Consider the following 14,534-nt stretch of genomic DNA (forward strand, 5'->3'; position numbering starts at 1 on the left):
ATGTCTGGAACTGCTCAGAGGAGAGCTAGCCAGAGGACCAACACATATGGTGAGGATGCAGGAACAGAAAAATGGAAACATCTTGATATTATCACTGTGCTATCAAATTAACTAATACGAGAAATTCTTTTTATGTAAATCAATACTTTTTTCTTAATATTTAACCCACCTTTAATTGGATTTTTCTGTCTTTGACACTGAAATGATAAGAAATAAATAAATAAAACTGATAAAACTAGCACTAAGCTCGTTTAACTTTCCAGCCTTTACCTTACTTTAATTTACAGATATTATCCTATGGGTTATTCTTTGCATTTTAGAGATGAGGAAATACTAGAAAGAGCATAAGGAAATTACTCCTGGTGACCTATTAGACAGAGTTGGGATACAAACCCAACTACACCACATTGTAACTACAAATATTTTCAAACAAGTCAGAGAGGTACTAGGAACACAAGAGGAACCAAGCTTTAAGGATAAGGAAGATTAAGACTTTTTTTTTTTTTTGCCTTTTTCTAGGGTCGCTTCTGCGGCATATGGAGGTTCCCAGGCTAGGGGTTGAATCGGAGCTGTAGCCCCGGGCTACACCAGAGCCACAGCAACGCGGGATCCGAGCCGCGTCTGCAACCTACACGACAGCTCACGGCAACGCCAGATCCTTAACCCAATGAGCAAGGCCAGGGATCGAACCTGCGACCTCATAGTTCCTAGTCAGATTCGTTAACCACTGTGCCATGACGGGAACTCCGGAAGACTAAGACTTAATGCAAGATTCAAGCAACTCAAAACAGGAAGACAAATACATGAGGTAGCAGTTACAATACGATAATCAGTACTATCATTGAAATAGATTTAAAAAGAACAGAGGACAAGAAGCAGTCAAAAAGCAGGCTTCACATAAAACACAACATCAGAACTGGGCCATAAGAGGCACACAGAGACTCACTAGACAGGAAGAGAAGTGTAAAAGAACTCAGAAAAGTGTGTGGGGGGAGGGGGTAAAGTCATAACACAGCAGGAAATAGGATGATTTAAAATCAATACGGCTGAAACACAGGGACAGAGTGATTTTGTTAGTGATAACAAGAGCTTAAGAACTACGTTCGAATTGTAGACAGATCAGAGCCTGATTCTGAAGAACCTGTTATCTTACAAGTACATCATAATCCAGGGAAGATAAAGGAGAGAATGTGAAACAACAAGTGGGAATAAGAATTAGCCATTTAATAAAAGTTGTTATTTAAATAACTGTAATACATAAATGTATATATACCATATTACATTTTATCAAAAAATTCAATGTGAATATTCTATATCCACAATTATAATTCTCTGGATCCTTTTTGAATGTTTTGCTTCCAATTCTCTACCTTCAATAAAACTGAAGAAAGGACTGGACTTGTTAACTAACAGGACATCAAAACATTTTTTGACTATAAATCAGTAAGTATGTTTTTAAGCACATAATTCAGAAGGAGGTCAAATAAAATTATTTATGAAGGCAAAGTTTCTCATGACTTACACTTTTCAAAATAAAAAGGAAAAATCTTAAACTTATACATTGTTATACATCTAATGCTTTATAAAATCTGTAAATATTTATTTAATCAATTGCATGTCTTTACAACTCAAAACTAAGATTTTTAAAATACTTAATAGAAAATTATGTTCAAAAGAAACTTCAAGTCTATAATTTCTATCTTTTGTTACAGAAAAGTATGACAGATGAATCAACAAGAATTTCAAGGATGAAAATACATTATATAAGGATAAAATTATGTAAGTATAAAATATAATTTTAAATATAGGATAAAATTATATGGGCAATATGCAATTTAAGTAGAAGTTCTAAGAGAGTAAGAAAGAAATTTCATATTGTTAGTAAAAAGTGCCTATTTTCAAATCAATGCTAGGTATTAAATCACTATGATATTCAGATTCCACTGGATACATTTTAAAGAGAGATAAAAGTTTATTTTGAAATAATCATATTTATAATATGCCTGAAATTATATCCTTTACAACCAGTTTAGCTTATAGAGAAAAATGCTGAACGCTAACTTAAAATGTGGCAGCAATGTGGTTCAAACTACATCATATTTCAGAATTTTTATATGGGTCACCCAAGCAAAAAGGTTTTCAGACCACTGCTATAGAAAATATGTAGCCCAGCCCTCTACTCATGACTCAGGTAAAGCATTAAAAGTGAAGAATCCTAACCTATCAGTAAAAAAGGTGCAAGGCTACCTAGAATATTTCAGAATCAAATAACATATACTTATTTTATCATGCTCAAGAGGAAATCTGAAATGTTATTTCTATGGCTGACATAAATAATCACACTGGAAGCTGCACTGTAATTAAAAGACTTCAAACATGGGTATAAAATACTTACACTCTCCTATTACCCAAAGTCAAAATTTTTTATCCATATAAAGATAAGGTTAAAAACCAGATCATCACCAAGATAATTTCTAGCTTAGAAAATTGGTAATTATGACTTAACTATTCACTGAAACATATACATTTGAGGCTTTAAATATGAAATTACTTTATATCTTATTACTGTATTTCCACATTCCTTCCGTATTAGCACATGGTGTTCTCTATTTAGAAATTCACATAACAAAATTTCTAACTTGTGCACTCATTAAGGAGTGTTGCCTGAAAAATCCTGTAAATACCTAAATCTTCAGACCACTAGGTTTCTTTTTATATTTAACCATTCCAAAAGAAGTAATTTTCCAAAGTTATGACAACTCACAGAAAAGTGATTCTAGGACCCTCACCAGCAGCATCAATCCATGTTTGTGAGTTCAGGGACAAAGGATTCTGCTTTGCAGGACTTTGGTTTCCCTTTTCCCTAATCTAGCTCATGAAGTCCAATCCCACAGAGTATCATACCATTCAGTATTTCTTCTTTTCCTAAGTTTTTCCTACTAGTTTGCCATAAGAAGTGGGAATACCTAGAAAAATTTGGTATTCCAACAGAAAAATCTTCAAAATATTTCCTTCAGGGTTCCTCTTCGCTGTGCAATCATCCAGTGATTTTCCTTCATGAAAAGATACTGGATTGTAGTGAGGAGTGAAAGAAAAAAGGATCGTAACCAATGTAATTTTAGACCAGAGATAAAAAGGAGAGCAAAACAATAGGTAACTAAAAACATCCAAAACTCATGATTTATTATAAACCACCATCAGAACTAAGCAAATCAGGAGTTCCCGTCGTGGCGCAGTGGTTAACGAAGCCGACTAGGAACCATGAGGTTGCGGGTTCGATCCTTGGCCTCGCTCAGTGGGTTAACGATCCGGTGTTGCCGTGAGCTGTGGTGTAGGTCTCAGATGTGGCTCGGATCTGGAGTTGCTGTGGCTCTGGCGTAGGCCAGCGGCTACAGCTCCGATTCGACCCTTAGCCCGGGAACCTCCATATGCTGTGGGAGCAGCCAAAGAAATGGCAAAAAGACAAAAAAAAAAAAACCAACTAAGCAAATCAAAGTGCAAACGGAAGTACTGCCAGGTCAGAATTTAATAGCCAAGCAGACATCACATCCTGAGTACATCACTGTTTAGAATAGAGAATTATCCTTTCTGATATACATACCCAACAGTGCCCTACTTTATGCCTCCCCATACTTGAAAATTAATGTTTGGAAAACTAATCTTCATTCTCCAAAACTCAAACTAGAGATTTTCCACAGTACCTTAGGATTTTCAACATACAGGACTTTTAGATTTTTTTCATAGTCAATGTCTGACTAGATATTATGTTCAAGCACTTACCACTTACCTTAAGGGTGCCCTATTTGTGTCTCTCTTTTCCAGACACCATTTCTCTCTCAAAAGTTCACATCCATGTCTTCCTTGCCCAGGTTTACTTCTCAATTGCCTCCCAAGGTCACAGACTCTCTTCCTCCATCCAGGGGTCCTCATACCCAAGTTTTTCCCCTTCCTCCTCTCCATTAACCTTTTCCTCCATTGCTTCTCCCTTCTGCCCCAGAAGCAGAAACAAGAGGACTGCACAACATGATTGAGAGACAGATATGTGGACCTTTGACATTCTGCTTCAGCTCACATTCTGTTCAGCCATCAATGTAAGAATCTAAGACTTGTATCAGTCCATTTTCGAATGAAAATGAAATATAATATGATATGGTACGTATATGGTATACAATCAATGTCACAACCCAGGGGAAAGTACTCTGGTGAGTAAGAGACACTTGAATATCTCTAAGCTGTATTTTCTATATAAATAAGTGCTAGCACATCCTCTTAGGAACTGAATATTCTTAAAAATTAAAAATCATTCCAAAGACTCACCCAAGAAATTAGGATACAGATGATCAATATTATCCACAATATAGTTACACTTGGGACATCTATTATTATCCTCCAAACTCTGATGAATACACTTGTAGCTATGATCAGGGGGGGAAAAAAAAAAAAGTTTGATTAAATCAGTGATACATTATTAAACTGGTCACAACCTAACACCTATTAGTTTTTTACTCCTCATTTTCAACATAAGTAACCCAGCAGTTATCAAATTTATTTCAGCTGATACTTTTATATCATAAAGAAGATACATAGGGTATTTATTAGATAAAAGTAAAAAAAAGTTATTTAAAAATAAACTAAAGAAACAAGCCTACTGGATATAAAATTTTTAAAGATATACTAAGTTTTAAGTTTATACAATTTTTTAAAAGTTTATGTAATTTAAACATCATATAACAACACCAAGAAAAACAAATTGCTATGATTTAGTTAAGCGAACAGACTGTGTTCTTGGAGTGTTGATATCCTTAACACAAAAAGAGCTCATTCAAAAAAGAGAAAATAAGAGAAAAACAGAAAAATCAACAAGAGAAAAATAAGTAAATAAGCCTGGGAAATCATCACCTGCACTAGGATTTAAAATTATATACTAGTTTTTACCAATGAGAACACAAAAATAAGGAAAAATTTATCAGTGTTAAGGAGTACACACAGATATGAAAAATCTCATGTGCTCCAGCAGGAAATGTAACTGCCACAACTTTTCTAGAATTCAAATTGTATGGAAAACCTTAAGGTTGTGTATCCCCTTTGACAAAGTGATTTTACTTCTAGGAATTTATCCTAAGGAAATAAGCAGATACCAGATACATAAAGATATTCAATAAATAGCCAAATAAATCAGAAGCAACCAAAACTAGGAAACTGACTAGATAAATTTTTAAACATCAATCCAATGTAATGAATTCAGCCAATACAGATCCAATGTAATGTATTCAGCCAATAAAAATCACATTGTAACATGTAACTATATACCACAAAAAATAATTAGTGCCTACTAATAGTTACAGCCGGAGAAATACAATTATGAGAAATTTTTCCTTTCTTACATTATACATTTCCATAATGTTCAGCTTTTTAAAATTATGTATTACCCTACAGTCAAAAAAAACTTTTGATACGACGTTCAATTAAAACCCAAAGAACTATCCAATCAACATTATAAAAAAGTCACTACACCACTAAATTACTGAATAAAAGTAATCCCTAACAAAGTGGATACATTCTATTTATGTTTAAAAAAAACTGTGTATGTACATTTAAAATTTTTGTATTTAATTCAACCATAGTTGATTTGCAATATTATGTTAGTTTCAAACAACTTCAGATTCTTTTACAATGAAAGTTATTATAAGATATTGAATATACTTCCCTGTGCTATACAGTAAATCCTTGTTGTTTATTTTATACATGGTGGTGGATATCTATTAATCTCATACTCCTAATTTATCCCTCTCTCCCCCCCTTTCCCCTTAGTAACCATAAGTTTGTTTTCCTTTTCTTTTTTATGTTTTTTTTTCGATTTGGGGACTGCACCCGCAGCACATAGAAATTCCCAGGTTAGGGGTCTAATCGGAGTTGTAGATGCCAGTCTACACCACAGCCACAGCAACACTGGACCTAAGCCATGTGTGCAACCTACACCACAGCTCACAGCAACGCCGGATCCTTAACCCATTGAGCAAGGCCAGGCATCGAACCCGTGTCCTCATGGACGCTAGTTAGGTTTGTTACCACTGAGCCATGATGGGAACACCACCATAAGTTTCTAGGTCTGTTAGTCTCTTTCTGTTTTGTAAATAATTGATTTGAATTATTTTTTAGATATATATATATATGAGATATCATATGTCTTTCTCTGCCTTACTTCCTTAATACAATAATCTTTAGGCCTATCCACGTTGCAAATGGCGATCTTTCATTTTTAATGGTTGAATAATATTCCATTGTGTATATACACACACCACATCTTCTTTATCCATTCATCTGCTGATGAATATTAGGTTGCTTGCTTCCATGTTTTGGCTTTTGTAAATAGTGCCACTATAAACCCTCAAGTGGATATATTTTTTCAAATTAGAGTTTTCTAAAAAGGAACCCTATTACACTGTTGGCAGGATTGCAAATTGGTGCACCACTATGGAAAACAGTATGGAGATTCCTCAGAAAACTAAAAATAGAACTACCATTTGATCCAGCAATCCCACTCCTGGGCATCTATCCAGAGAAAATCATGACTCAAAAAGACACATGTACTTCAATGTTCACTACAGCACTATTTGCAATAGCCAAGACATGGAAACAACCTAAATGTCCATTGACAGAGGAGTGGATCAAGGAGATATGGTACATATACACAATGGAATATTACTCAGCCATTAAAAGGAACAAAATAATGGCATTTTTATCAACATGGATGGACCTAGAAATTATCATGCTAAGTGAAGTCAGCCATACAATGAGACACCAACATCAAATGCTGTATCACTTACACGTGGAATGTGAAAAAAAGGACGCAATGAACTTCTTTGCAGAACAGATAATGACTCAAAGACTTTGAAAAACTTATGGTCTACAAAGGAGACAGGTTGGGGGGGTGGGATGCGCTAGGGGTTTGGGATGGAAATGCTATAAAACTGGGTTGTGATGATCACTGTACAACTAGAAATGTAATAAATTGAGTAATAAAAACAAGCAAACAAACAAAAAATAGTGTTTTCTTTGGATATAGGCCCAGGAATGGGACTGCAGTATCATGTGGTAACTCTATTTTTAGTTTCTTAAGAACTCTCCAGACTCTTCAGAGTGGCTGCACCAATTTACATTCCCACCAACAGGGCAGGAAGGTTCCCTTTTCTCCACACTCTCTAACATGTATTTTGGTAGACTTTTTGATGATGGCTATTCTAACCATTGTAAGGTGATACCTCATTGTATTTTTCATTTGCTTTTCTCTAATAATTAGCAATGTGGAGCATCTCTTTGTGTGCCTGCTGGCCATCTGTATGTCTTCTTTGGAGAAATGTCTATTTTAAATCTTCTGTCCATTTTTTCATGGGTTGGTTGTTTGTTCTTTATGAACTATCTATATATTTGGTAAATTAAGCCCTTGCTGGTAACATTCTTCACAAGTATTTTCTCTCATTCCATAGCCTGTCTTTTCATTTTGTTTATGGTTTCCTTTGCTGGGCAAAGTGTTTGATTACATACCATTTGTTTATTTTTGCTTTTATTTCTTTTGCCTTGGAAGATTGAACTAAGAAAATATTATTGCAATTTATGTCAGAGAAAGTTTTGCCTCTGTTCCAGGAATTCTATAGTATCATGTCTTATGTTTAAGTTTGTGTATGGTTTGAGGGTGTGTTCTAACTTCATTGCTTTACATGCAGCTGTCCACCTTTACCAACACCACTTGCAGAAGAGACTGTCCTTTCTCCATTGAATATTCTTGCCTACTTTGTCAAAGATTAATTGACTGGAGATGTGTGGGTTTATTTCTGGACACTCTATTCTGTTCCACTGATCTATATGTCTGTTTTTGTACCCAGTACCATGTTGTTTTGATTACTGCATCTTTGTAGTATTATCTAAAGTCTGGGAGGGTTTTGCCTTCTGCTTTGTTGTTTTTCTCAGAAATGCTTTGGTAATTCTAGGTCTTCTGTGGTTCTATATAAATTTTATGATTATTTGTTCTAGTTCTATGAAAAATATCATGGATAATTTGATAGAGATCATATGTAGATTGCTTTAGACAGTATGGTCATTTTAACAATATTAATTCTTCCAATCCAAGAGAAGCAAATATCTTCCCATTTATCTGTATCATGTTCAATTTCCTTTATCAATGTTTTATAGTTCTCAGTATATGGGTCTTTTACATCTTTTGTTAGGTTTATTCCAAAGTATTTTAATTTTTTTGACATGATTTGTGCTGCCTTCTGGGTCATATAGAACACTATTAGAAAGTCTCACTATTTCTTGCCACAGTAACTCTAATTCATTCTCATCCATCTATCTACTTGACCATCACCACACCAGATGCAATGTTTTGGATTCCAAAAAAAAAGTAAGTGCCTATACTCGTAATCAAAATAGGGTGGGCACAAAGAAATAAGAAGGATATCGATCTTGGGTCCACCTGAGAAATTTTCAAGAGCTAAGTGCACTAAAACACTTAAAAAAAATTAGTCAGTACTATAGTATGCTGACATAAATGAGTACCAGTGTCCCTTGCTAAGTGTATATCTAATCATGAAGAGAGAATATTTCTCTATTGATGTACGTAATTGCTCTGTTTCTTCTGTTAAGTTACACCTACCTACAAAATACAATAAATAGATTTTAGTGTCTGTGAACAGGGATGTATAGGTATAGAAAACTGAATCATCAGAAAATTCTCAAAAAAGAAGGTACTATAACAAGGACAGAAAGAAAAAATCACTACCAGTGGTCGTATACGATCATCAGGTACAAATATAATAACCAGGCACAAAGAAAGACTAATGGTAAGGTACAAGATGATGGATCAGTCACAAGTCCCAAAATGCAAACTGATACCCAGGTTTGATCACAAATATGCTAGGAAATGACAACACTGAGGGACCTTGTTAATTATAATCAACTTGTACTGAAGCAAAATAGTAAATAAATCAGGACTTGACAGACATGAGATCTGAGAAGCAAGGGGCAGAGGACAAACTAGAGGTAGCATAGGGGCAAAAAGAAAGAGCAAACCTTATCTCTATACCATACAGAAGCCAGACTTTTTAAATTCTATCACTGAGCTTCAGTTACACAATAGCTAATACCAGGTTTACTGTGAAGCAGTAATGAATAAAATAAAAGAAGTTCCTACTACACGGTCTCCAACTTTTTACTAGGAAAGACCTACCATTTATAACTAGGACAAGGGACAAACAGTTGATCTGGCCCAATTTGATTTAGTGTTAATAATCTGGATGGAGCCTTGAAATAGTATACTGCTTGGCTCCAGGTTACCAGCCAGGGCTCAAGTTAACAAAGAGTTGATGTAACAGCCTACTGTTAATGACTGAAGTTCCATAGGCCTCAAATGTTAGGTAGGGCAAATAATTAGCAGCTTTGCTTTAAAGAAAAGTACAAAATGTTTCACAGCTGATCAAGCCAGGCAATAGGATGGGACTGCCAGCCTCCAGGTATACCAGCTCCTTCCAATGTTATCATCTCTACGCTACCAAAACCTAATCTCTAGTAGATATTTAAACACACAGTCACATCAGGGTATAACAAAGTAATCTGAATTGTAACAAAGATCAATATTTTATTTCCATTTAAAAGGGGAAAAAAGTATTTAAGAAACTGATGAGGCTTTCCAACAAGTGCCTAAAGACTCACCATGAAGATTACAGGATTTATTGAAAAGGCCAGGCCTGTCTAGTTATAATGTCAATCAATTTATTATACTTCACAACACAGTGAAGCAAGACACTTCACCTTTTTTAAAATGCCACAGTGAATATATAAGTTAGAGGGAAATTAGGAAACCTCACCTTACAATCTGTTTCACACTTCAGCACCTTCATATCTGTGACAAAAGAGATGAAGAGTAGGAAGACAATGTGGGATGGGGGCTAGACAGCAGCAACAGCCAAAAAGACAGGTTGAATGACAACGATAAGGTAAGTTTTAGACCCAGGACTAAATTCCTGGTCTACCAACTTCAAGAACTTGCTCTCCTAGCTTTAAATCAGTAGTTCTCAATTGAGGGCAACTTTGTCCCCTAAAGGATATCTAGAAATGGCTGGAGACATTTTTGGTTGTCACAACTGGGAGTAAAAGGGTTGCTACTGGGTTGCTACAGAAACCAGGGATAGTGCTGAACAGTCTACAACAGCAAGGACAATGGGCCCACAGCAAAGAATTATCTGGTCTAATACATTAATACTACCAAGGTTGGGAAAGCCTACTCTAAATCACCCAGTTTTCCAGAAAAATCAAAATTCAAAGTCTCAAAGAAAAGTATACGATTTCCTATGGAATGCCAAGGTACCGTATCAATTAATGGACAAAAGAGAAGAGTACTGCTAAACAATCAGCCTAAAAAGATGACAAACATACATGTATCAGCCTAAAAGCAAGACCCACATGACCAGAATTTCAGTAGCTATGTGAAGCCGAAAGGGATTCACAAGTGATAATAATGTTAATGCCATGATATACCAGGAAATGAAAATTATTTAAGAAGGCAAGATAGCCTTATTTTTAAAAACCAAGAAAAACATTTTGAAAGAATACACAATCACGTCTTACTGGTGATAATTTTTAAGACAGAATAGAAAGGCTAGGGATGAAAGGACTTACATTCCATATTATATCTTTCTATACAATAAAAGTTTCCACAGACTAGAGTATATGTTGCTCTTATTATTTGAATAACTTTTATTTTAATACAGAACACAAATAGTGCAAGCCAAGAAAGCTATTTTTATTCTAAATTTCTTTTTAGGTCCTTTTTTTTTTTTTTTGCCATTTATTGGGCCACTCTCGCGGCATATGGAGTTCCCAGGCTAGGGGTCTAATCGGAGCTGTAGCCACTGGCCTACGCCAGAGCCACAGCAAGGAGGGATCCGAGCCGTGTCTGCAACCTACACCACAGCTCACGGCAACACCGGATCATCAACCCACTGAGCAAGGCCAGGGATCAAACCCGCAACCTCATGGTTCATAGTCGGATTTGTTAACCACTGTGCCATGACGGGAACTCCCTAAATTTCTTTTTAAACGACTGGAAGATTGGATATACCTATCAATGAAGCAACACACCCCAGATTAAACTAAAGGACTTATAGACTGGTGACAATACTCTTCTTGACTAATGGTTATCAACCCACCAAATATGATATTCAACCTCAGTATAAAATTATGGGTATAACTTCAACATAAATTAGAATATAAGAACTATTAGAATATAATAGAACTATTAAACCAACAGTATAAATAATTTTGGGAGATGACTGATTGTAAATAAAATATAATACCACCGATCAAATAGATAAATAAAAAAAACTAAAGGAATTAAACATACACAGATAACATGCCCATTAGGATAGCACTATGCAAAAAAAAAAACAAAACCCAAAAACAAACAAACAAAAAAAAAAGAAAATAACAAGTGTTGGAGAAGATGTAAAAAATTGGGACCCTTTAACACTGTTGGTGGTAATGTAAAATGGTATTAAAGGTATGAAAAACAGCATGGGGGGTCTGTAGAAAATTAAACATAAAATTACCACATGATCCCGCAATTCTGCTTCCAGGTATATATCTGAAAGAACTGAAAGCAGGATTTCAAGGAGATATTTATTCACCAATTCAAAACAGCATTATTAACAATAGTTAATAGGTGAAAGCAACACAAGTGTCCACACACGGATGAATGCACAAATAAAATAGAATATATACAGTCAAACATCAGTATCTACAGGAGGTTGGTTCCAGGACCCCTATGGATACCAACATGCAAGGATGCTCAAGTCTCTTACGCAGTACTACACATCTTCCTGTACACTTCAAAGAATCCCTAGATCATTTATAATATGTAATATGATGTCACTATGTAAACAGTTTCAGTGAACTGCGAATTCAAGCAGTGCTGGTGGGAACATTCTGGAATTTTTTTTTCAAAACTTTCTGTGGTGTTTTGAACCCACAGATACTGAGGCCCAAGTATACAAGCAATGAAACAGTATTTAGCCTTAGAAAGGAAGGAAATTTTGACACATGCTACAACATAGATGAAACTTGAGTGCACTATATTAAGTGAAATAAACCAGTCACAAAAAACAACTATGGTTTGATTCCACTTACATGAGGTCCAGAATAGACAAATTCACAAAAAAAGTAGAATGATTGATTGACAAAAGTTGAGGAAAGAAAGAAATGGGGACGTCGTTTAATGGGTAGTTTCAGTTTTGCAAGATGAAAAAGTTCTGGAGATTGACTGCACAACAATGTGACCAATACTCAACATTATTTCACTTTAAAATGGTTAAGAAAAAAAAATTAAAATGGTTAAGATAATAAATTTTAAGTGATGTGTATTTTATCAAACTAAAAATCTTTTAAGATATACAGATTAACATGACATACAATCTAAAGACGGCAGTGAGCCAAGTGTTAAAGAACACAGAGCTTTTTAATCTTCTAACACCCTTTTCCAATGACCTCCTAGCCTGCTTTAATGGACCTCACCCCATCCCCCATAAAAAGTTAAAGGTGCTTCATGCTTCATCCTGACTACCCAGCACCCTCAATTTCCTAAAAGAGTAGGAACAATTTAAATAATTAATAAACCCAAAAGTTTTAAAATTCATCTGTAAGGCCGATGGTAAATCTAAGTATTTCACAGAAATTATGCCACCAACCATGTTTGCCTTGAGCTGTTGAACCTGTACGGATATATCAGTCAAGGAAATATGACTCAAAATCACCAGAACTAGCTTTAAAAACACAACTTCTCACTGGCTACATTTACATACAAGTTAAAAACTGTGAAAATACAATTTCACTAAAATAAAATCGTCTTACCAAAAGCTGTGGCCACACTTTGTCATGTATGCTTCCTCAATCATATCAAAGCAGATAGGGCTAAAAACAAAATAGAAAAATAATTAATACTTTTTAAGTAGAGTGATTATGAATCGAAAAAGCCAACGATACCAACAAAATCATATTTCAATACCTAGCTAAGCCTTCAAACTTTCTATTGAGGAGAGATGAAATTTCTACTGAGCTGAATGAACTTCTGAGAATTGCTGGTAAAACAACAATTTGTCTAAGATGGCTCTGAGGGCCATCAAGTTCTAAGATGAATTAAATGAATAATTTAGCTGGCCCCAATACTTTAACTTGCCCAGAATATCTAATAGTGTAATGCAATCATGAGACTGCTTAAGTTCTACCATCTTTTTCAACCATCCTTCTACTGAAAAGCACCTATCTAAATGTTCTCTTTTTATTTCCTATTTTAAGGAAAACTAATTCCCTGAGTGATAAATTTAGAATTCCAATTTCAGTAACTCTTCTAGATAGTGAGATAATAATGATAGCTAATACTTAACACGAACTATGCATATCCACTAAAACAATGACCTCTATTAGCTCACTTAATCCTTTCAACAGCACAGGTACCTACTACTATACCCATTTTACAGATGAGGAAACAGAGACACAGAGATGTTCAAGTCACACAGCTTGGAAGTAACAATGCCAATTTTCAAACTCAGGTCCATGTTCACTATCACAATTCTAAACTACTTCCAGATACTGTGAGGTAAATATCAAGTCATTCCAACTATGACACATGTTCTGGCCAAGGAAAGGTGGTTATCAGTCTCCAAGAGGGCACAGTCTACCAGAAAAAAGCAAAGTCTTGTAAAAGGCAATTTCCACTTCTCCTTCCCCTTTCTTCCTAGCAAAAACTCTGAGGAAGTCTCCAGAGATACAACAGCCCATCTTGTGATCATGAGGACAAAAACCATAAGCTAAGAAGATAGGATACCAGTTCCTTGATGACATCCTTAAGTTACTGCCTCAGGGATGGGTTGCTTATCTCTGGACTTCACATTACGTGAGAAATGTGAATCCCCACTTGCTTAAGTCAGAGTTTTCTGTTACTGGCATACAAATCCAATCCTTACTGATGATATATGACAAAGTGTAAATGAAAATTGACACACTTCTTCAAGAAAAAGAAATCTCCTGGGAGTTCCCGTCGTGGCGCAGTGGTTAACAAATCTGACTAGGAACCATGAGGTTGCGGGTTCGATCCCTGGCCTTGCTCAGTGGGTTAAGGATCCGGCGTTGCTATGAGCTGTAGTATAGGTTGCAGACACAGATTGGATCCCGTGTTGCTGTGGCTCTGGCGTAGGCCGGTGGCTACAGCTCCAATTTGACCCCTAGCTCGGGAACCTCCATATGCCGAGGGAGCAGCCCTAGAAAAAGACAAAAAAATCTCCCCTAAGTGAAGGGATTCAGTAATTTGTCTTTTGGAATAATGTCCATCTTGCTCCTGCATGATGGAGTTAAGGAAGCTAAGGTAGGGTTCCTTCTGAGGGCATGTGGATGAGTTGTACAGACTGCTCTGTGACCCCAGTTTGTGACTGAAGAGTGGTGAAGAGCATATCCAGAATAAACAAATTTTATTTCACACAGATCAAGCT

The 14,534-nt window shown here is 35.7% G+C and overlaps 1 protein-coding gene across 3 annotated transcripts in view; it reads right to left on the bottom strand.

The window, feature by feature from the left end:
• Positions 1-14,534, bottom strand: part of COP1 (COP1 E3 ubiquitin ligase) — a 200,655-nt gene that overhangs the window by 156,473 nt on the left and 29,648 nt on the right. For all 3 annotated transcript variants that reach the window (XM_047753827.1, XM_047753829.1, XM_047753828.1), the window contains exons 2-3: positions 12,901-12,960; positions 4,318-4,415 (exon numbers count right to left, since the gene is read on the bottom strand). In XM_047753827.1, the coding sequence (XP_047609783.1) occupies positions 4,318-4,415; positions 12,901-12,960 (158 nt within the window). The remainder of the gene's footprint in view (positions 1-4,317; positions 4,416-12,900; positions 12,961-14,534) is intronic.

This window comes from Phacochoerus africanus, chromosome 11 (assembly GCF_016906955.1).
Source record: "Phacochoerus africanus isolate WHEZ1 chromosome 11, ROS_Pafr_v1, whole genome shotgun sequence".
NCBI lineage: Eukaryota > Metazoa > Chordata > Mammalia > Artiodactyla > Suidae > Phacochoerus > Phacochoerus africanus.